The 22,944-nt window shown below is 38.3% G+C and overlaps 2 protein-coding genes and 1 long non-coding RNA gene across 9 annotated transcripts in view; 2 read left to right on the top strand and 1 right to left on the bottom strand.

Annotated features, from left to right (window-relative positions):
• The first annotated feature begins 95 nt into the window (after nucleotides 1-95).
• LOC113674983 (mutS protein homolog 4) lies at nucleotides 96-12,262 on the top strand. Of its 4 annotated transcripts, XM_027191484.2 has the most exons (33): nucleotides 96-367; nucleotides 1,002-1,146; nucleotides 1,499-1,659; nucleotides 2,209-2,294; nucleotides 2,430-2,492; nucleotides 2,898-3,015; nucleotides 3,186-3,252; nucleotides 3,555-3,579; nucleotides 3,714-3,810; nucleotides 4,042-4,146; nucleotides 4,272-4,310; nucleotides 4,644-4,682; nucleotides 4,824-4,840; nucleotides 4,970-4,994; nucleotides 5,453-5,643; nucleotides 5,797-5,916; nucleotides 6,336-6,348; nucleotides 6,427-6,480; nucleotides 6,792-6,976; nucleotides 7,330-7,342; nucleotides 7,441-7,486; nucleotides 7,811-7,935; nucleotides 8,016-8,110; nucleotides 8,328-8,375; nucleotides 8,463-8,630; nucleotides 8,940-8,966; nucleotides 9,064-9,109; nucleotides 9,450-9,514; nucleotides 9,737-9,807; nucleotides 10,132-10,150; nucleotides 10,332-10,416; nucleotides 10,866-10,954; nucleotides 11,678-12,262. In XM_027191484.2, the coding sequence occupies exons 1-33, from the start codon at nucleotides 340-342 to the stop codon at nucleotides 11,849-11,851; spliced, it is 2,649 nt and encodes an 882-aa protein (XP_027047285.2). In that variant the 5' UTR covers nucleotides 96-339; the 3' UTR covers nucleotides 11,852-12,262. The 4 variants fall into 4 exon arrangements, 2 of the variants coding, with proteins under 2 accessions (XP_027047285.2, XP_089040718.1); XR_016180352.1 differs by having other exon boundaries at nucleotides 4,824-4,994; nucleotides 10,132-10,179; XR_016180353.1 differs by having other exon boundaries at nucleotides 4,824-4,994; nucleotides 9,064-9,289; nucleotides 10,132-10,179.
• Nucleotides 8,896-12,984, bottom strand: LOC149038348 (uncharacterized). The gene is made up of 3 exons (XR_016180355.1): nucleotides 12,861-12,984; nucleotides 12,252-12,344; nucleotides 8,896-9,280 (listed from the first exon to the last, which is right to left on the bottom strand). It is a non-coding gene; the product is annotated as an uncharacterized LOC149038348 (long non-coding RNA).
• A 301-nt stretch (nucleotides 12,985-13,285) lies between these two features.
• LOC113674956 (putative ammonium transporter 1) overlaps nucleotides 13,286-22,944 on the top strand; it is a 10,047-nt gene continuing 388 nt past the window's right edge. Inside the window, exons 1-10 of one of the 4 annotated variants that reach the window (XM_027191452.2) lie at nucleotides 13,286-13,588; nucleotides 16,975-17,064; nucleotides 17,535-17,765; nucleotides 18,349-18,455; nucleotides 19,962-20,093; nucleotides 20,401-20,530; nucleotides 20,948-21,048; nucleotides 21,387-21,525; nucleotides 21,836-22,057; nucleotides 22,253-22,944. The exon at nucleotides 22,253-22,944 is cut by the window's right edge and continues 388 nt beyond it. In XM_027191452.2, coding sequence (XP_027047253.2) covers nucleotides 13,489-13,588; nucleotides 16,975-17,064; nucleotides 17,535-17,765; nucleotides 18,349-18,455; nucleotides 19,962-20,093; nucleotides 20,401-20,530; nucleotides 20,948-21,048; nucleotides 21,387-21,525; nucleotides 21,836-22,057; nucleotides 22,253-22,545 — 1,545 coding nt within the window. In that variant the 5' untranslated portion in view covers nucleotides 13,286-13,488 and the 3' untranslated portion in view covers nucleotides 22,546-22,944. Of the gene's footprint in view, nucleotides 13,589-15,940; nucleotides 16,121-16,825; nucleotides 16,845-16,974; nucleotides 17,065-17,292; nucleotides 17,450-17,534; nucleotides 17,766-18,348; nucleotides 18,456-19,961; nucleotides 20,094-20,400; nucleotides 20,531-20,947; nucleotides 21,049-21,386; nucleotides 21,526-21,835; nucleotides 22,058-22,252 lie in introns of those variants that run through there. The other 3 variants (XM_089184593.1, XM_089184594.1, XM_089184595.1) reach the window with 3 other exon arrangements.

Raw genomic sequence — 22,944 nt, 5'->3', positions numbered from 1 at the left:
TGTTTGTTACGGTTTGCGCGCCTCCTGATCGATCAATTCTCCCGCCAATTTTTGCGCGCGTTTTCCAAGTTGGTAGCCGCTTCAATTTCCCCGCCAATCGCCACTTGTCAGGAATGAAATCTGCTTTCGGGAGGAATTTGGCCGGTTGATTTGTCAGTGAACATTTACAGTTCAGACAGTGCACGAATTAGATGTAATTACGAAATATTAAAAGATACCTGCTCCCAAGAGAGGAACAAGTGACCTTATCTGAACATTCTGGCCACTACTGACTACGGCTCTTTTTTCTGTGGAGTTTTCCAGCAGGATAAGAGTTGTAGGAGGAAACTTATAAGAAAAATGTCATCTGTGAGACAAGCAAAATACGGTAAGTATAAATATGCAAATTAAGTGCCTTCCGTATGTTTTTCTTGATATCATTGTAAACAATTTTTATACATGAAACGTAAAATGCATTAATCAAGCAAACGAACAATTGTAAAGAAAAGAAAAACAATTTTTACGTGTTTATTATCCGGTCTAGAAAAATTTGCCATTTCAACTAAAGATTTCATGTCGGAACATCTTTGCGTTGAAAAACTAATTCTGAAGCCACCGGGAATTTTTTTTCTGGGGCTTTTTGAAGCCCTGGAAAGTTTTGAATCGGTTTCCCAAAATGGCAAATACTTCAAGATGTTAGAGATTTTTTAGATGGTTTTCAAATCGACCATGTTGACGAGAAGATAGGGTCAGTTAATTTTGATTTAACACTGCTTTCGAAGACTTAGAAGGGAAGCGACCTATTCGTTACCGTTGTAACCCTTAGCCCTCATTTTTTACTCAAAATGATGCATATTTTCTTATAGCCTAAATGCTTCTTGCGCAACTTATGGGCGAACCCGAATCCTTCTCCTCTCCGTTGGTTTAAGAATGAGTCTTTAATAGACCACTCAAGTGCTATTGTACTCCTTCCCCTTCTTCGGCGTTTATTAATTTTAGTCCTATGACTTTCTATTGTGTAGGCTTTGAGCTGGACACATCAACATCTGGAACAGCTGCTGTCCAAGGACCGGCTTCAGTTAGCTCGTTTCTCAGCGAGGGTTCTTTTAGTGACTTCCAACTACCCGGGCCAAGCAGCAGGGGTCTAAAGACAAACATCTACTCCGGGTATCTTTCATAAAATTTTCACTCTATACTAGAGACAAACTTTTCCGTTGTCTGATAAGCCCTTGATAATTTGTGTCACGTTGACTACTGAATGAAAGTAATCTTTTAATTAGGTTCAACCCAGAACCCTTTCAAACGACCTCACAGAAGAAACAAAGACTGTATCGGTTTAAATTGAGTTAGACCTTTGCAGTTGAACAACAAAATTTTGGAAGCAGGTTCACGGAACTCTATGGTTCAACTGAATTTATTTAAAAATTAAAACTTAGAAAGCATCTCGTTAATTTACCGATATTGATGTGGTATGTAATCTGGATGCAAACTATGTAATAAAAGTAATTATCTCAAACAGTTCCAGCAAAACAGAGACCCCAGGTAGTTCATTAACAACACCTGCCCCTGGACCTAGGCTCATGGCCTCGAGCAGTACCTCCCGCAGGACACCCAGCTCACGTCGAACCCCACACATCTCAAGCACAACCCCAGGAATGCCAACTTCTTCTGTTGTGGTTGGTAGGTTGATCAGCGTATGCTTGTCATCCACTATTGCGACATTTTGAGTAGTAATTACCTTCGACGAGAAACTAACGTCGAGAAATTGCACATAAAGGTCTCCGAGGCAGCATGGTTAAGAAGTCAACTCCTCCGCCTTGCTACCCACCAGATTTACCCGAGTTCAACCCACTGGCTGCGTTCCATGAAAAAAGCCATCTGTCTGCCTTCTGCCAGTTTGGATTCTTAACTAGTTTATATTTATTTAGAATACTTCCTTCATTAACATTGACCCACCCCCTTGAAAGAGAATGTTAAATTTGCGCCAGACAAGTTCCTATATCATCATCATCATTGTCATTATCGTTGTTTCTTCGTTGATTTAGGTTTTTTATTGATCGTCGATTTTAATTTTCAACGGGATTCTTCTTCCTCGAACAATTTTCCCTCGCCGGTCAGATCGCCAAATCAAATGCCTCTCAGTGATAAACGAGAGCCATGGAAATTGCAGCTTACATAGACACAATGGCGTATGTAGTTTGCAATTGTGAATTGTTATTTTTCTTAAAGCAATCGTTGAAGGACGTGGCCTTGCAAAAGGAGAAATTGGAATGGCTAGCATCGACCTGAAGAAACCAGAACTGAACTTGTCACAGGTCAGCTATCATCATACCGTATGTTAGCCCTATGTAGGCTCACACAGAATTAAATAATTTTGTTATGTCCTGTTTTTTTCCTGATAATTGCACGAAAGATGATATTTCTAACAATAACTAGTGTTATTTGTTAAGTTCTCAGATAACCAGACTTACGTCAAGGTTTTAACAAAGCTACAGATTTTGGAGCCTTTGGAGGTAAGTTGGTAACCGATGTGTATCATGTTATGAACAATACGTAACAACAAATTTGTTACAAATGTGGTCGGGTCCCTAATTGCGTTCCAAATGATCTGTCAGTTAAGAAGTGAAAATCGACAACAAGTTTAGAATACGCAAAGTTTTTATTTCGTTTCCTCACACGACTGTGTGTTAATAAAAAAAACACAACAGATAGATGCGAAGACGCCTGGTTGGAATGCTTTTTCCAATCACCTTTCTTTCTTTCATGCATGATATAGATGTAGTGGTCAGCGAGAAATTAATTACTGATGAAACAGTCCGTGTTTCATATTAAACTCTCCAATTTTTTTTAGTTTTTTTTTTTCTTGTTTTGTCTTTGTTCTTTTGTTCGGTCATGCTTCGTTTTCCTTCTTTTACCAGATTATCATGCCTAATACAGCGTGTGAAAACCCTTCTCCGCTATTCAAGTTTCTAAGTGACCAGATACCTTACGCAAACTTATCATCTGTCCAGCGGAAATACTTCAACGAGGCGAAAGGTAACACATTTTACATTTTGGGGCAGTAAAAAGCAAGTTTAAAGAAATCTAGCCAAAAATAACGAAAACATCTTTCACTGCTGTCAATAATCCTTTCAATCCCTTTCTAGAGAGGATGAGGTCTCTTGCTCCTTGTCATTTCTTGAGCAGTCATTCGGTTTTTGTTTCAGGCTTAGATTACGTGAAACAACTCTGCGTTCCAGAGTTAAACACTGTTGAAATGGAGGTAGCTTCAAAGTAAGTTGAAATGACAACAGATTTATACAGTAGATGGTCGTCAGTGTGACATTCGATGAAATTCGTGTCACTTGTAGAAAACAATCAAATTTACGGGTTATTCACTGTTTATTGGTAATTTTTTCACGTCAAATCGGCAGTGAGGAATACGCAAACAATCCGTTTACAGATTCTATTTTTCCGCACGCGGAAGGTCTTCGAGAAGCCAAGCACGCAAGTTGGTGTTTAAAGTAAAGTTCTGATTCGGAAGTTGTCTTCACATTCAGATTAATAAGTCTATTATTTTGTTTTTTCTTTCATAGGTACTATTGCCTTGCGACGGCTGCCGTAAGTTTTATAAATGATTGTTACTATTTATTAGAAAACTATATCTAAGTTTCTCCGAGGCGAGTTTTGCATTTTGGCTTTATGTCTTTTCTTTACAAATCTTGGAGGAAATAACCTTTACTTTGAACTGACAGGCTTTGCTCAAGTACGTGGAATTTATTCAGAACATTGTTTATGCTCCTGGATCTATTAAAGTAGTGTTCAAAGGGAGTGAGAAGACAGCGATTGTAGGTAAGAGCATATCTTCTACCATGCTTAGAATAGAGTTGTTTGAGTGACAAGCTGTAAAACGAAATTAGACCAAGCACTCTCTTGAAAATTGTGATTCACTTCATCCCTCCCTCTCTTGTTACTAGCTTCTATTGGACTGGAGCCTTGAACAATTTCGAGCTCACTGTCATCTGATTCGGCCTTTCAAAGATATTACCTCCATATTAACCTAAGCGTTGCGTAATTTTTCAGATTCCTCAACTATAAAGAACTTAGAACTAATTCAGAATGCCAGGGATCCTGAGAGTGGTCACTGTCTTTGTGGAATTCTGAACCACACGAAGACAGCTGGAGGAGGTACAAGGAGACGTATTCCTTTTTTGTACAGTACTAATTTCTAAACTGATTGAGATTGTGTTACCTCTATGGATTGGTTGACGTGTCCCCGTCTCACTTTCTCCTTATGCTTTGTTATCTTGCAGCCCGCCTTTTAAGATCAAATATTCTTCAACCCCCTTGTGGTGAGTAACAACAATTTATTCCTCTTTAAATGCACTTTCAAGAGCTTATTTCTCAGGTAGATTTTTACGTTTTCAAGATGAAGAATGTGAAACCATGAGTGGGGAACTATTGGCAGCTTTGTGTCGCTCCTTCTAATGTATGATAAGACATTCTTTGGTTCTGGTGATTAATCATAGTCATACTTTTGCACTCAAAGAGTTTAGAAGACTGCACAGTAAGTCAAATATTATGTTCAGTGAAGTAGATTGTTACTACAAAACAGCATGCGCCCAAACACTTAGTTAGAAGATTATGCTTATTAGAGAACTCGCCTGTGTTTCGTTTTTAAACAGATGCAGAGACAACAAATGTACGTTTAGATTGCATAGGAGGTAAGTGGCCGTGTGTATCAACTGGGAGCGACTTTCAATCCTGAGTGAAACAAATCAGCTGATAATTCAAAGTTCACGGTTTTTGTTAAGTGAGTACACACGTGTTATGCTAGGAAACAACTTTCTCTCTTTTCCCGACAGAGTTAACAAACAAAGAGGTTAGTATCTTTTGTTTTGGAATCGCTGTCTTTACTGCGAGTCATTTTTCATACATTTCATTGGTTTTGCGGCCTATACATGTGTCTTTCAACCTTCTCATCTTTTTGCACCTCTACTTACTCACTCAGGAGCTCTTCTACGGATTACAGTCTGGTGAGTTTAGGATCGAGTGTAACACACAGCTGACTTAGTAAGTTTAATGACCGACCGATCGACTGAGTGACAAATTGAATAACTGTCTGACGGACTTGCTACTGCGCTGTCTACACACATGTCGTTGGTAGCCGTGTAGTGTTTTAGTGCTCTTACATCGTAGCCTATTCTTTCCTTGGGAAAGAAAAACAAAATGACTTACTCATACATACCTGAGGCAGTTTTCCCAAGTTTATGCGCGCACGTGCGATTTTTTGACGCGCACGACTTTTTTTATTCGCAATTGCATGCGATCTTTGGCCCGTTTTATTCGCGTTTTTCGGTTAACGTATGCGCGAGCGGTGCTGTATGCAGGATACCTGTGTGTTCACCCGATAAGCTTGCCTATTAATCATTTCGATTTTTTCTTCAAAAGATGGCAAACTGAACTATTTGCCTTCCTTTTTTTCATTCGACAGTGATAGGCCGGTTCTTAGATATTGACCACCTAACCTCTATGTGTGTTCAGCTTCCCAAGCAAGAAACAGTGAAAACAGCTGAATCCAAAATCACAACAGTTATATACCTGAAGCACACCCTGGAGCTTGTCGAGCCTTTAAGAACGGCTCTACAGGATACCGAGGCGGACCTTTTCAAAGCTTACTATGAGGTACAGTTTTAGAGACATGACTAACATGCTGGTCAAAGTCGTCGAGCTAAAAAACGTCAGCTAAGCTTAGGACGTTTGCTCAGACAATTGCCTTTTAAAAAGAGTGAATTTGAAATATTCTTTCATCGGCTAGTTTTGTTTTGTGTCACACAGTCACTCAATGATAGCAGATTTGCAACCATCATGGAGAAGATTCAGACTGTCATACATGATGACACTCGGTATCAGAAAGGAACTCTCAACATGAGGACTCAGAAATGCTTTGCTGTTAAGGTACAAGCATGGACTAATACACCTCAACAGGGGCTCAAGCTAAGATAATGATTTTGAAATCAGGAAATGCTTTAAAAGTTATTTTCAGATCACTTCAGTTTTCTGTGAGCGATCTTAAGATTTTAGCGCGATAAGGCCAGAATGGAGGATTTCGTCTCCCACATTGATCTTCTCTGGGTACGAATTCAATCACAATTCTAATCTTCCTTATTTTAATGGAATAATGGAATCGTTTCCTACAATAGGAATTCCCGCGATGATTTTATAAGGATCTTTATTTAATTAAAGCATTTGTAGGAATTGTTATTAATTACACATGGAGTAGGTTCGAGCTAACTGTTTTGTGCATTGCAATACTAACTTTTATCTTTACTGCCTTTTTCCAATAAAAAAAAATCAATTTGAAACATGGATGAAAGCCTCATATAAACGGTAAGAATATCTTCCATCTTAGCTTATCCTATTTTAATTAGTACAGGAGATATTGACCATGGTATGACATCCTTGCAGGCCTGTTGGACGTTGCCAGGAGAACGTACACTGAGATTGTCGATGACATAACTGGTGAGTTAATTAGATCTGTACCCCTTATAACGTGCGGATAATGATTCAATACGTATAGCATGATCAATAAAATGTTTAATAATGAGATAAATTATAATATACGATGTCTTTTTATCCTTATGCATCTGCCAGTGAGTTGAATACAAAGTATGTATCAGATCGTTTTACGAACTTTGGAATCTTGTCGGATTAGGACCTCGTTTTGAGACTTGTGTGCTCTTGCTACATGTACACGTTATGTTCACTCCTTTGGTAACCGCTGGGACATATATATCTATGTCATCTATAGCATAAGTTGGTCTTGATTTCAGAGATGATCAAGCAATTGGGGGAAAGGCACAACTTACCCCTAAAAACTGGTTTCAACGGCACCAAGGGGTTTTTTGTGCAAATGACGCTTAACCGAGATGAACATATTGACTTAAAAACACTGCCCAACGAGTTCCTAAAAGCAACAAAGGTCAGAAGTGCTGTCTGTTTTACCACGGTAGATCTGGTTAGTATAAGTAATAGATATCTCGATACCAAAAGAAGACTTATTTGAAGACGTGTTGTAGAAGATAAGCCACCTTTTACGTTTAGTGCTGAATTGTATTTTTTTCCTCTGCTCTTTTCTTTTTTGTCTCTTTGATACTTTAGCTACTTTCTCTTTCGTCGAAATCGAACTCGTTTTTTGCTAGTAAAGAAGAATATTATTTATAAGTGATAAACGTAAAACTAGGTGATTTTGCAATATGTAATCATGAACTAAAAGAATCTCAGTTAATGACAATATCTAGCCATACTGATTTATTGCAGCTACTGATTTTTATTTCTTTTCACCCTCACTGCTCCTTTTAATGGCTTTAGATAAAGCTTAATGGTGAGTTGTCTAGTCATTTCATAAATTTCATAAACTTGAGCGTTTATCTCTTGGTGCCAACAACAATATTTAAAGAGTGTCTCAATTTCTTACCATAGACAGGATAAAGGAGTCTTTGAATGAAATATATCTCATGACAAATGTGTAAGTCTTGCAATTTATTTTTGTATGGACTTAAAGCGTACCCTCGACATTCACTAATTTTGTGTCCGCTAAGGAAACTAATTTATTAAGGTTGATAAGTCGCCATTGAATGCTGCAAAGAGGTACAGAACTGATGCAAAACAAATTTTCCTATATGTCAGTCTGCGTCAAGTTTCTTTAGGCGTGGCTCCCACCAGCTGCATTGCAATCGAAATGATAATGATAGGTGGCCTTCAGTCATGTCTGTGCGACGAACCAAAAATCTTGACGGACATAATTTTGAGAGCAATATCTATCTTTTTTTTATCTTTTTAACATTTATAGGGTAGTATCTGAACTTCTGAGTGAAATAAGGGAACACATGGGTTGCCTTTATAAACTTGCTGAGCTTGTCAGTGTGATGGACATGTTGGTTTCATTTGCTCACCTATGTACTTTGTCTGACTATGGTAGGTTTGTTCTTTATGGCTCGTCTCTAGATGCGTTGTCAGTTTTATAATTAAGAGGCACATTCTTGTTTCTTTTTAAGTTCGACCAGAATTCACGGATACTTTGGCGATTAAGAATGGACGTCATCCTATTTTAGATAAAATACTTCCCGAACCACCAACAGCAAATAACACGGTCAGTGTAATAGGATAAACTGACATGTTCCTTTCAAATTTTACGAGGAACCTTTTCAGGGCGTTGGATTCATGATAAGCTTCTTTAATTCGTTCACTGTAGAGCTAGCAGGCGTTTTGGCAATTTGGTTCCTAATGAAAACAGAAGAAAATAGATTAATGGGTAGAAGTAAAACTGGGTTGCCCCAAGCTAATTATTAATTATGTTTTCTTTTCAGTATGCTACTGAGGGGTCAAATTTTCTTGTCATAACAGGACCTAACATGGTATGCTAGTGCCTGGTGGAACAAATTAAACTGTCCCTTAAACACTTTTAAAAACAAATACCAATGCGCGATGTTTTTTAACTGTAGAGTGGTAAATCTACATACCTGAAACAGATAGCCATGCTCCAAATAATGGCCCAGGTTGGATGCTACGTACCTGCGGAATACGCTTCATTCAGAGCCGCTGATCAAATACTTTCAAGGATAGGAAGCGATGATGACATTGAAACCAATTCCTCCACCTTCACCCTTGAAGTGAGTTTCATTTACTTCGAAAGTGGTTTCCATAAAGCTTATGGCTTCCGACGGTTCCATTTAAGGGAAAAGTATTTTTCACAATCCCTGCAATTTTCATTTCCACTGTTGAAAAGCCTACAATAAAATTTACCCTCCTATGGCGATTTCAGATTCCATATATTTAACTAGTCGTTCAAAAATTCGTACTCACCTAAATGTAATTTTTGCCATGATACCTACTGACGGTACATGAGCAGGCCAAAAACGAGAATAACTACGATATATCGTAAGCTCAAAAGACTAAAGGCATCCTGTTTTATTTCGTAGATGCGAGAAATCCACTACATCATTCAGGTGCGTTTCCATTTCTTTTAAATGAAGTGTACATCTTCGTTTCCACATTTCAGTCTTTAGTTTGCACGTTAACAAGGAATTTAAATTTTTTTTCTAGAATGCCAGTGACATGTCACTTATCATAATTGACGAGCTTGGAAGAGGTACATTACTCAGATTCACAGTGACGTACTAAATTGTTAGGACGTTGTTGAGGGAGAAAAGCTGAGCATGCCATAAGGAGCATCCTGTGGCTCTCTTCATTCGCTGCGATATTGCTCTGTGTCTTTTACACAACCACTACTTCAACTACTTCGGCGTCTAACTTCGTCTGTCTTGTATCGGTTAGTGTCATCAAAAAATGTAAAGATAAAAGGAGAACAGTAATGGTGAAAATAACAATAACAACAATGAGAAGATTGACTTAAAAAAGAAGTTAGACATGAAGAGAAGGTAATTTTGACATTAGCCGCCACTATATCTCAACTGCTATCTTTTTTCCAGGAACTAGTAGCGAGGAAGGAGTTGGAATTTGTTTCTCCATTGCTGAAACTCTACTGAAAAGAAAGGTAACAATCAACCTGAAGGTTAATATGAAAAAATATAATCAGCATTTATTAGCGTTTAAATATTCCAACTGCTTTCCAAAAGCTCGCATTTATCTCACTAGATAGAAGATAAAAAAACGAATAGGTGAATGCAAATGTAAAATGTTCGTAGATTTTGGTAGAGGCATTTAAAATGTCGGAAGCACTGTAGATGTAGTAATAGGTTTCTCTCTTATTTTATAGACATTTACATTCTTTGCAACCCACTTCCTTGAATTGACAACAATGGATAGCTTATACCCTAACGTAGAAAAGTAAGTGGAAAATGTGCCACCGTCGCAGCATCTCGGTAACGAATATTCTTAATACGAGTATCTTACTTATTGATTGATCGGTAGGTTTGATGAACTGATTGACTCATCGATTGATGAAGATTAAAGTGCTATTGTGTACTAGGCTATCCTGCGAAAATATCCAATTGATGTTATCACTGTTACTCTTATCATCGATGTCATCATTATCATTATTACTACTACATATAGATGTTTACATTTGCAGCCAAAGGAATTACTGTTATTTCAATGGAAACATACACACTGCTTAGAGGTACAACTGACATTAGTTTTCTCTCTTTACAGTTTGCATTTGAAGATCCAGGTAATTGTTTTGAAACATTACCACAATAGGTTAGTCAGATTTAAACTGGTAGCTCGTTACTTCCCAAAAAATTAATTTCCTGGGAACACGATCGTTTTGCTAATCCTCCACGCAGGTTATTGGTAAGCATTTATTAGTTGATGAATTTGTTCTAACTAGAATATTTGAAATATGTTTTCAGAAAATGTTTAGTGCAGAAGCTGCAAGTGAGAAAATAACATACACTCACGTGGTATCAAAAGGAAAAACAGAAGAAAAACACTATGGTGAGTATTCAACAGAAAAAAATGATAATCTTGAATTATATACAGTAATTACGAGGAATGTGATTAGTACCGGGCTTCATAATACTTGTAATTGTGCTCGCCTATAGATGCTGCATGCACGCTCAGTCTTGCCTCCTGGTGGTATTCCTAGAAACAAAACCTTAGTAATTCGCCTAAAAATTGAAATATTCTCTACTCACGCCCACCCATACTGGACTAGATTTTTTCACCTCTGCATATATTCGCCCTTTACTTCCTGTTGAAATGTTGAATTCAATAGGGACTGTTTCTCACAGCTTTAACACCTTACACTAAAACTGGCATTATCTTCCCGGAAATACTGTCGCGCGTGACTAGAAGGCTTCCTCTTGTCTGTAACGAGTTGCGATTTTTTGGATGAAAATAAGGTTGCTCGAGTTATTAAACTGGAAGCGTTTCATCCATGACAGGTGTTCAACTTGCTGAGTTCTCGACGTTGCCTCAGTCAATCGTCAGGGAAGCTCGAGAAATTTCAACCGAGTTGACAAGACAGAAAGAGGTAGATATGAAGTCGCAGTTCGTATTTCAGTCGCCGCACTTTATTTCAATTTACCAAAGTTTTCGTAAGAACGAAACAGGAGGATTCTCACTTGCCCAATCTCAAATCATGAGTGAAGAATTAACCTTACTTCATCTTTCACGAGTTTCTGCTGCTTACCCTCCAGTTTATGTTCTCCTTCTTCCAAACTTAATAAACCCTTGGCTTAGAGCTCTTATTCCGTTTGACGTATGGAGATTATTCTCGTGACGACTACCACCTTGTGAGTTGGGAGAATTCCATTTGTTTATTCTTCATGGTGGTATGGGTTAGTTGATATCAATTCTTAGCTTTTTTGAGGAACCTGCTTGTGTCCTTTTTTAACCAGCCATTGCAATTTACAAGACTTGACATTGGACCTTTGCATTCTCAGGCAGTGTGTTTAGATTTTTAAATCAAAAAGCTCTTTAAAAGAAAACTCTTAAAAAGAGTTTCCTTTCGAAATTCTGAGACAATTTTGGCGTGAGTGTGAATTTTCTTTGGACAAAAGCAACCTCAACGTCACAGTTTGCTCGAACATAAATAAATAAAAGAAGTACGAAAAATCAAATTACGACGGCAGATAGTTTAAGATAGCAAAGATTCAACTGCGAAAGATTGCAAATCTGGGAATTGCGCAACTTGAAAATTCAGGCTTAATTGTTGAAGATTTATGACTCAACTCCTTTATCTATGTCATTTCAGACGAGTCAGTTGTTGTCATCAGAGAGTCGCCAACAAATGGCAGTGTTCCGATTGGCAACCAAGCTTTTCCAAGCTGGACGCAACTCTCGCCTGGACAAAGCTGGACTGCAGGCTTACCTTTTGGGTCTTAAAAACCAGTTTGAGAGGGACTTTGTTCTTGAGGTCGAGGAATAGAAAGGCGAAGGCATTTTAATTTTTAATCAGTCTTCCGCGAAAAGAGAATTTTTTTGAGGAGCCTCAACCGCTTTGCCCTGATGATATTAATTTTGATTTACCTCTATTGGGGTCTTAGCCGATATTTACTGAAAGGAAAAAAACGATTTATACCAAAAAGCCACCAGAGTTGTGGTACTGGGAGAAAATGCTTGTGGTCCGAACTTGTGGCTATCAATGCGCCAAGATTAAAATGGAAGCTGCTTTCTAGCTATCTTAACTATTTACCGTCACTTTTTTAACATTTATTACAAAATTTCACACCCATTTCGAACTGATTTCTTAAGACTGTATTCTTCAAGATGCAGGTAGCTGAATTTCAACTAAAGTCATTAATTCTGAATTAATAAATGGCACTTACCGAAGACAGAATACGCCTTTGTCGGGTGACTATATTTAGTAAACAAGCTGCCCTAATACATATCACAGAGAGTCTGCAGGTTGCCATTGATACCTGTTTCATACAATAAAACAGTCCGTTGTTGTAAAAATAAACTCGGGTCTGAAGATGTGGGGGACTATGATTTCTGCTTTCGTTGAGTGTTTAGCAACCTGAATTGTTTGACAAACACGAACATTTAGAGAACATTTTTACATTCAAACAAAACAGCAGTTAAAAATGGTTGAAAAGTCAGGCGTCCTAAAAGTGATTCAGATGTGCAATCAATAAAGCTCTGGGCCATGTTGTTCAAAGCTAGGTTAAGATAACCCGGGGTTTGTGTGAAATCTGACCTCAGATCTGAAAGCTGTACAGGCATATTCTGTGTGTTTATTTTTGCCTACAGTTTGATGCCTGGATGTTCTAAAAAGAATTGAAGAAATTATCTAAAATAGGCCTTTGAAGAAGGGAATAAAGAAATCCAGACTAAAACTTAACCCCGGGTTAGCGCTAATCGGCCTTCGAATAACTGGGCGCTGGACATTAAGTGGAAGAGATCTACAGAAACTGACGCTAAATATACATTCCAACCTTAAAAACCGCTGCGGGTGAGACACGTAACAAGATTAAATTCGAACTAACAGATAAGAAACTGTTTGTTTCCTACTTGTGCCAGCAGCCGGAAGATCTCCTCTCTAGGGGTTAAAGTCCGTATGCAAATTTTTGCTTATCTCGCGTGGCCTTTGATTAATGCATGCGCCAATGCCACGCTAGACAACACGCTAACTTTCTTACTACTTCGATTGAGGCTTGTCCCTCATTCGGTCATCGAGTTGCTTTTCGTTAGTGTTAGATAAAAACGTTCGGCTCTTAAAACTCCATTAGTTCGAAGGTAGACCCACATTAAACTTAGCCAGATTAATGCTCGATAAAAATTCATATTTCTACCAACGTGAAATATTTACATTTCAGTCTATCACGTGAAGGCCTCTTTGCCCACGTCTGTCACACAACCAGCCACAAATCACGTGGCGATATGGGATGAATGAAAACATTGCGACCTTTCGAAACGCCGTAAAAAATTAGCATTTTCACAAAGTGAATAGGACCTATAAAGTACGTTGTTGTTTGGCGAGTGTTTCATCAGCCATTAAGGTCAAAAACACTTTAGTTCTTTACTATCATTTTCTGAGGAAGTAAAACAGAAGTAACAGTCGAAATGGCCGACGCACAGTTTGAAAAACTTGAAGCCGGTTTTAAAGGATTAAGCGGGAACCTCGACCAAATGTTTTTGGTGATCATGGGATGCTGTATATTTTGTAAGTATAACTTCCCTTTTCACAAATATGGTCCTGGTGATATCCCTCCTACTGTTATTTGTGGCAGACCTTTAACTCTTTCTCTTGGGCGTTATGATTAATTTTATTATATTTCGCTATGCGTGCGGACAATCTCGATTAACCCAAAATTCAACATGAATTATAAAATATTCAAATAGTTCGCGCGCTCTGATTGGCCATAAAACCATTTTACATGAGCGTATGTAAACACAGTTTTCGTTCCTCTTTCATTAGTTATTTAATAAAAGAAATGTGAAAACCATTTCTTCATTTTTTAACAGTGGTGAGTGGTTATTCTAGTGAGACCTTCTGGTTATTAATGTGTCACCAAGAAACATATCTTCATTTTTTTTTCTTTTTCAATGTACACTTTTCAGTGACGTACACCCACCTATGCAAATAATCTTTCGGTACTTTATTTTGGCAGTTACCAATTTTAAAATTTGCGATGGTTTCACTCCGAATAATCACAAAAAGTTAATTTTTGTCTGTTTTGATGTAAAACTCCAGCTTATTGTAATATTAAGTTAAGGCGCTTAAATTTAGATAGTATGGAAATATGTTACTTGTTTGTGCACCCATGTATGGCTACCTTGTGTCTCTTTTTGCCCCCGCAATATCTGATGGTTACCATGTGAACACTGTATTCATTACATTTTATATTGCCATAACCTGGAGTTACGACCTCGTTGACGTTTATTTAATCAATAGTCCAGAATCGCGATCTCCCATTCCGCGCTTCTGTGTCACTGTTTTATAGTAAGATCAGTGTCACCCCTAAAATCTCTGCTCTGATTGGCTGCGAGCTTGAGCAACTCAGCACGAAACAACGAATAGCAACAATTTTGTTTTCCTCAAGCTAAAGCTTAAACTTTCGAACTTTCAATTTAACTTCAAAGACAACCCGCTTAGTGAACAAATAAACAATACTACTTCTGTTTTTGCTTTGACCTGTTCTGTTTTTTATGAATCAACAACTCATATTTATTTTAAATGTGAATATATGAAAATCATAATGTGAAAATTAAATAATCACGTCTAATTACTTATTTTGTTGGATACATTTGGTGTAATATGTTTTTCATGATTCGTGAACTTCACGAAATTGAATTTAACTTAGTGCGGCAGTCACGAGGCTTGCTACCAACAACTTTGGATCAAAACATTGACATTTCTACTGTAACACGTCAATTGCATATGGCTCCAGTCCTATTTAGTTCACAGCTAAGGTTTGCCAAGATGTCGTTGAAACAAAACGGTGGCTTCCTTTCCTCATGTACATCGCTGTATCGCACGTGTCACAAATATAAATCAAAACCCGTTTACCCCTCAGAGCACGTAAGCAAGGACGTAATGAAGTACGAGACACTCTTACTTAAGAACTGTACGAACAGTGAAGCTCATATTCAGAGTTGGAATGATAAGGTAATATGTTTCTTTCGGTCTAACCTAAAATCATTTGGGCTTGAGATTGTGTTAGTACGACGAAACTGTTTTCGCTTTGAAACAGAGGAAAAGTTGAAAACTGATGTTTATCTCAAGAAACTATATCGTCACTTTGATGAACGCCACGCACATCTCATTGGACAATGACGACATAGTCCGAGTTCAAAGTCCAATCCATTGGGCAATTGTCCTCTTGAGACCTAAAATCTGAAATATCTACTTCGCACTTTGGAAAATCGACCCGAAGATTATCGGTCATCATATGCGATCATCTCGGAAATGATGGAAATGGACTCACGTACACAACGAGATGAACAAAACTTCTGTTTGCCGAGCGAGAGTGATTGCGAGACTTTTGATGAGAAAGGATTTTTTAAGATTCCATCAAATAAACTCGTTTCCGCAAGAAAGATTTTGCCACAAGAATCATTTGGAAAGGAAAGGGTCTTAGAACTTCGAATTGGTCTATGAAAATGTTTATGGTGGTTGGGAGGGTGTATTTCAATCGTCTAAACTACATGAATGGATTAACTTTTAAAATCATTTTAACTTCAAAGGCAACCCGCTTTGTGAACAAATAAACAATACTGCTTTTGTTTTTGCTTTGACCTGTTCTGTTTTGTTAAGTTTTCTATTTTTTTCGACTGGGTGTTCTTCGTTTTTCATGGACTTTGCTCGTCGTTCATACTATCATAACCAAACAATTCTTCCATAAATATCACGAGAAACCTTATTTGCAAAACAAAGAGGAAGAAAAAGAGCTCACGTATAAAATTACCATTTTATGAAATGAGTCACTAGTGTTTCACCGTGTTCTACATGCGTCCACTCCCGAGAGACTGCCCGTTTTAATTACCCTTTAAAAAAATTACATTCCACATTCAATTCTCTCATTGGACTTCACGGCCTCGACTCTCTCTTTGAAGTCGTTTGCTCGCTGCCACTGAATAAAGCAAAATGAGCTTTGCCAGCGCAACTGAGTTTCTAGTGGTCAAGAAGACTTTAGCCATGTTACAAGGGAACATAGATCAGCAATTTTTGCTTTTAATGGATGCCTCATCTTTTGTAAGTTCTCGAAAATTGTCTAATAATGGAGGTGTTTACATGGACCTCCACAGTCACTGTGATTTAATACATGTTATTTTATTTCATTCCATATTTGTGATAGGCGTTGTGAAAACAACTTACATTTCTCATTGCAGTTTTTCAGTCCCCTGTTCAAACTCACCAGTTGCAATTCTATCGGGTCAAACATTTTCACAAACTAACGCAGAAACGAGCGCATCTATTCATTTAATAAACTTATCATGCACAATAACATTGGGACATAGAAGAGAATTATCCAAAGTTTTCTTGGTCAATTCTTTGAGTGACTCCTATTTCCTATATGTTTTCTACGGAAACAGCTTTCAAACATCCAATCCGCGCTTGGTAGAGAAAATACCAAAGACGTTGCTAACAACAAGAAAGGAGTTCGGATTACCCCGCAACTTATTTACATGTCATTGAATAAGAATAGCGTCTATTGTGTTATGCCTCGATCTTCAAAGCCTCCCGACACATGTAAATGAGTTGCGGGGTATTCTGAAGTTTAGCCGGTGTTTTACTTGAAGCTACTTTAACCTCAACACCGTAAACAGCTACAAAGAACCTGTACCATTTCTACGACTTTTGCTGACTTGTAATATTTTTCTTTTTTTTATGCGAGCAATGCGCCTAAACGAACTAGCAATGTAATTTTGTTTGGAAATACTTACAGAATTCAGAGCCACAAAGGTCTTTCTTGCCGGTATGCTTTGACAAGTCTAAGAATAACAAAGGAATAATAATAATAAAAGGAATATGTGGTCCTGTATTATGTAGTTACTAATTATGGTATAAAATATTCAGGTTGTTGAATTCATGTCAATATTTTGCAGTTATGCAGGCAGGATTTGCTTTCCTCGAGGCCGGATCAGTGCGATCGAAGAACACGACGAACATCCTAATAAAGAATTTCTTGGATGTGTGTAAGTATGGATTACACAAAGCCTCCCGTGAAAGAATGAAACTAATGATTTATAAGCATTAGTATTTGTGTCCTCTACGTCTAATTAGCAATTGCGAATCATTTGATTGTCTTTGAAACCGTGATGGATTAACTTTCAGTTTTATAGGCAGACAGCCAAGTCCTTAGCTTTCTCTCTATGCAAGGGTAAGTTTCTCTCGATGAAGTCGAGGTTTTCAAGGAGGCCAGGTGACACTAAGTTATAGAGTTTCCTCTTGCCTGTGTCTTACCAGAGACCGAAAATGCAATCGAAAGAAAACAGTCAATTCTGTTGTTGGAAAAAAAGCTGAAAGCACATAGTTTCAATTTATGCCATTTCATGTCCTTGCCAATGCTCGCGAAACTGGGTAGTGTTGTAATTATTCTTCCAGTTGAGGCATTGTAATCAAAACTCCGACTTGCACCTTCTAACTCTGGTGTTTTCTCACACAGTTATCGGCGCAGTGGCTTACTGGTTGTTCGGGTACGCGTTTGCGTTTGGGGCGGAAAGCAATGGCTTTATTGGACACAAGTATTTCGCGCTGGCAGATTTACCAGCTGACAAATACTCTAATTGGTTTTTCCATTTCGTTTTCGCCGCCACAGCAGCAACGATTGTCAGCGGTGCCATGGCGGAAAGGACGGAGTTTAAGGCGTATCTCGTCTACTCCGTATTTTTGACCGGTAAAGTAAACATTGCTCTATATTGAACTGTTCTATGGCATTAGTGCATATGAAAATAAACAGATAAAAAAAAAACTATATCGGCCATGTAATCTCCACTACACAATTTTCGTCCACAAAAGACAGCAACAAACACTTTTATCCCCTTCATTTATTTTTTTTTTTTTTTGAAACTGAGAAGTACAAATAGGAAGACCTCAGAAACAAGATAATACAAAGAAGAGGTTTGGAGGCTAGTTAAATACAAACGGCCACCTTGTTTTCCTCTTTGACAGCCTGTCGCTTTGTTGCGGGTTCTGTTGGTTGATGGAGCTCACGCCCTGCTTTCAGGGCTTTGTATGCAAAACTATGCACGCAAAAGAGTGCGCAGCGCAATACAAAGGAATCACTTCATGTAAGGAGCCCCACATTTTCTGCCTTCGCGCATTAGTGCTCTGCCTTTTTTTTTGAAAATTTTTGGTTTTTCTGATGGGTAGAACTATTCCTTCATCAGCACATCATGTATTGGGTATGTGATTCCACCCCTAGCTTTAACAGTGGTATCTAGAGAGACTCAAATCAATACAAAAACTCTCTCTTACAGGTTTTGTGTACCCAGTAGTCACTCACTGGGCTTGGGATGGAAATGGTTGGCTGGCCACTGGTTTGCAGTACACTAAAGACAATATAACAATGTCTGTTACATACCAGGTAAAACGTCATAAATTTTGTGTAATTGTCTTTTAAGTTCAACTATTAACCAAAACATTGGAAAAAACCTCTACCTAAAGAAAAAAAAAATTGGAGTTTCCTTTTTCAAAGAACCAGCTGGTTTTACTGCTCTGAAACTAAAGGGTGTTGAAAATTTCCAAAACTAACAAAACTGGTTCTCGCAAGAGATTACCAGTTTATAGAATCTTGGGTCTGGCTGGTGAACTGGTCTGTCTTGTAAATAAAGCCAGTCAGCGAGGAAACTTTAGAGAAGATTCATTTTGCACGAAAAGAAACCGCAAACTGCAACCTCGGGGAATGACTTATTTCATAGGGTTTGGATAGCAGCAGATATGTCACGAATTTAAGAAAATATACGATATTTTTTAAAAACATGTTTCGACAGTCCTTCTGTCATCTTCAGTTCTGATTTATACAAAGTACAAAGTTGAACTTAAAGTGTGTAACAAAATGCTCATTAGAAAAAACAAAAAATAGAACAAATCGAACAATAAAACAATAGAACAGTGTCGCACTCTATTTTAAATTAACGTTTTACACCCTAACATTAGTATGCATATTCTCCATACTGTTCATCACACACTTCTTGAGGTGCTGACAAGGAGAATTTGTTTAACAATCGAGGGATTCTGATCATTTCCTTTATTCTTGTGACCTTTATGTGTGATTCATGGGAGTCATTGTAAGGAGAAATTAAATGTTAGTCACTCTTAAGGCTCAAACGGTTAAATAGAGTGCGACATTGTTGAGAATTTTGTAAATGTCTGAAAATGTGAGAGGTCCTATCACTGCTCACGTGTGGATAAATGCCGTGAGGTTTCGCCGATATAACAGGCATTACAGCCCGCATACAAAACTTGTAAACCACACACGCATGGAGCCCACAAGGGTTAGGGTCTTTAACACCAAACATATTACCTATTTTAAAAGATGAAAAGACCAACTTGATATCTATGTTATAACAATAACGATCAGCAAAGTGGCGAACCCTTTTTTGTGTGACAACAGAAAAAGGGCCAATGTAAGGTAATTTGAAATAAAAGGTCGGAAACCGGGGGAGTGCACTCGTTACGGGTTAGCGTGAGGTACCGACTGACAACCTTTTCAATTAGATGGGCTGGAAAAAGATTTTTTTTAAGGATTTCAGTAAGTTTCTTGGTATCTTCGTGGAAACCCAACCATGAGTTGTTGATCTTGTAGGCTCTATCTACAAGAGTGCGAATGAGACCCAGTTTATAAGAATAAGATACAAAGTTTAAATAATTAGTCAACAGGCCCGTGAAGGTTTTCTCACTGTAAACACTTCTAACAGGAAAATGGGTGTCATTGTTGATTAAAACATTTAGGAATGGTATTTTATGATATATCTCTTTTTCCTTAGTGAACCTAATGTTGGAGTGCCTGGAGTTTATTTTTCCTTGTACACTCTTGTAGTGACTGTTGTTACTGTTAGTGTTTCCGTTACACTTTCGTTTCCTTTTATAGGACTTTGCTGGTAGTGGGGTTGTTCATGTTGTTGGTGGTGCTGTGGCGTTGGTTGGAGCAGGTCTTGTGGGGCCAAGAATAGGAAGATTCGTTCATGGTGTCCCTGTAGTGATTTCAGGCCATACAGTGCCGGTGAAGTAACTTAATTTGTTATTTATAATTAGGAGATTTAATATCTATACGATTGTATTTGCACGAAATGAGGAATTCTTGCCGCTAATATAGTTAAGCTGGTTGCGCTTAAACTGAACTAGAATTAATCTCAAGTCGTTTTATCGCTTATCATTGGTCTTTCGTTACCTTGTGACTGGGTAGCTAAATGTGTAGGGTGTAAGACCAAGGCTTTAGGACATTATCAGTGCAGTGCAACTGATGCCCCTTTCTTTTTCATCAGGTCTGAGCCATGAGTGAATTAATCGTTTATTCTTACACTATTCAGAAAGCAGCTTTGGGAGGATTCATCCTGTTCTTTGGTTTTCTGGCATTCAATGGTGGCTCTCAGGCAGCCATTGCAAATGAGGGTGATGCAAATGCTGTAGCATTGGCCATTGTCAACACTGTCCTTGGAGGTGAGTCCCCTGTACTTAATCGTTAAAATCATAGCCCATCATTGAGAAAGTTTTGGTGAGTGTCGGAAGTAATCGTAAATAGTTTTCTCAAAGACAAAAAAAACATGAAACAAAATAAATAAAACAAGAATCGACTCGCGCCATCCACCCAGTCAGTCTGACTCGAAAGCAAAATTAAATCGCGAGGCTGCGATCAATGGTATTCCGTACTTGCTGTCAGCATAGAGCAAACTTCCGCCATAAGCTTTAGACTAAGCGGAAAGAAGTTTGTAACGTTAGCAAATAACGTACATCTTACGAAGAATGCTCACTACCACCCGCATACGTCAACAACAACTGTTGCACGACAAGCGACAAGTCACACTCTGTAACATACAAGAATAGTGAATTAATCTTATTTATTCGATTTTTCTTCAGGAGCTGCAGGTGCGCTAACTGCCATGCTCATCAAACGTCTAGGATTTGCAGACAAGTACTGGAGCTTACTATTCACGATCAATGGTGGACTTACAGGAATGGTAAGTTAAAAATGTTCAGAGTTGCCATATAAAACGGCTATGGAAGACATTCCACGAGTTTTAAGTCCACTAGCAAACTCAAAACCATCCTTGTTCCTTTTGGTTCCTCGACCTCAGCCAACTAACTCTAAAGAAGCTTCAGTCTATGAAGCCTCCTTCACCTCTGTTGATTTGTCCCGACATGTAACGCTTTCTCACCCCCTCCAGAAAGCGCGAGGGGAGACGGGATAAAGCAAAGGCCGTTATGGAGACAACAGCTCTTGTCCTGAAGAAAAAAAAGAACAAGATATTCCTTAAACAGCTTTACACTTGACCTAAATGAGGTTGTTTTTTTTCAGGTTGCCATGTGCGCAGGTTGTAATGTCGTGCATCCCTATGCTGCTGTCGTTATTGGTATCATCGCTGGGATGGCGTACGTGGCTTGGAGTACTGTCATGCTTCGTGTAAAGATTGATGACCCCCTAGATGCTGTCGCTGGTAAGTGACATGGAAGAACCAAACGTAACCTTAAGTGAATGTTAACTGCTCTAAACCGCTTTTAACATAGCCTAATCTTTGAAGGATGGAAGGAAAAGTGAGATGAGTTGCACATTAATTCACCACTGAAAGAATCTCCTTAACATCTCTTATACAGAGTGTAAATGAAGCGGTCATTTCTCCAATGAAAACGAATGTGCAACTCCGTCGATTGATAAATACAATCTATTCATATATTTATTTGATATAATTCGGATTTCAGTGCTCATGTTTGAGACGTTGTTTTTGTGCTTTTCCTATCTCTTTTCAGTTCATCTCGGAGGTGGTTTTTGGGGTGTACTGTCTGTTCCCATCTTCAACAAGGAATCTGGAATATTTTACGCCGCAGACGAACATTCATTCCGTTTGTTTGGCTGGAACTTGCTAGGAGTAATTGTCATCTTGGCTTGGTCCTCAGTACTGGCTTTCATCCTTTTTATTATTTTGCGCCTCACAAAACAGCTTCGAGTCAGCGAAGAAATCGAGTTGAAAGGTGAGAAGCTTGAGTGTAAATTTTTAGAATGGGGATTGGGGCCGAGAGAGGATTTGCTAGGTGGTTTATGCTGGCATTATTACTATTCTTACTATCAAAAAGATATTCCTAAGTAAGACTTTAGATTCTTCAAATCGATATTTGATAATAGTAATCGGATGAAAGTCACAAAGCGAAAACATTTCTTTGATGCAGGTCTTGATATTCCGAAACACGGCGAGCCCGCATATCCACTGGATAGCTACGGAGACGGCTGGTCCTCATCTACATCAGCAAAGAGGCAAACCTTGCCGTTTACTCAGAGCCCTACTATTCTGCCGAGCCATGTTTCACTCCGAAATGGCCAACATCCAAATGGCTCAATCCACAACGGCCAAGCTTTCAATCCAGTTCAGAATGACCAGCTCACTGATGTTGAAGAAAACGTCATCCCCAATCCAGCTGTTGATGGCAACAATTCAAGTCCAGTAGTAGATACAGCATTTTAATGACAACTTTGTAAATGAGAAGCAGGTTGTAGAACAAAAATCAAGTTTTGAGGTTCATTTTTGGGAAATTTGAGTTAATAAGTAGGCACAGTTTTAATCATTTTTAATTTGCATTATACTGACTATAAATAAAGTGGATTTTTGATGATCGTTTTGACCAAACCTGAGTTCGCTGCCGAGCACGTTGAGAGTTTCCACCACTGTATTTGATACTTTTCAAGTTTGAAGTATGAAACAAAGACAAAACAAAGATGAAAAGATCACAGATGACACAAGAATCGTTTAGGCAGATCTGAGTACTTAGGAGGCGTTTTCATATTTTCCCCCAACTTTTCAAGTTGGGGGCAAATAAGTAACCTGACGAAGGTAGATCGAAATATCGCATCGTTATGTTCAAAT

Source organism: Pocillopora damicornis, chromosome 10, assembly GCF_964200805.1.
Source record: "Pocillopora damicornis chromosome 10, jaPocDami1.2, whole genome shotgun sequence".
Lineage (NCBI taxonomy): Eukaryota > Metazoa > Cnidaria > Anthozoa > Scleractinia > Pocilloporidae > Pocillopora > Pocillopora damicornis.
The sequence above is the reverse complement of the archived record's forward strand: the minus strand, read 5'-3'. Positions and strand labels throughout refer to the sequence as shown.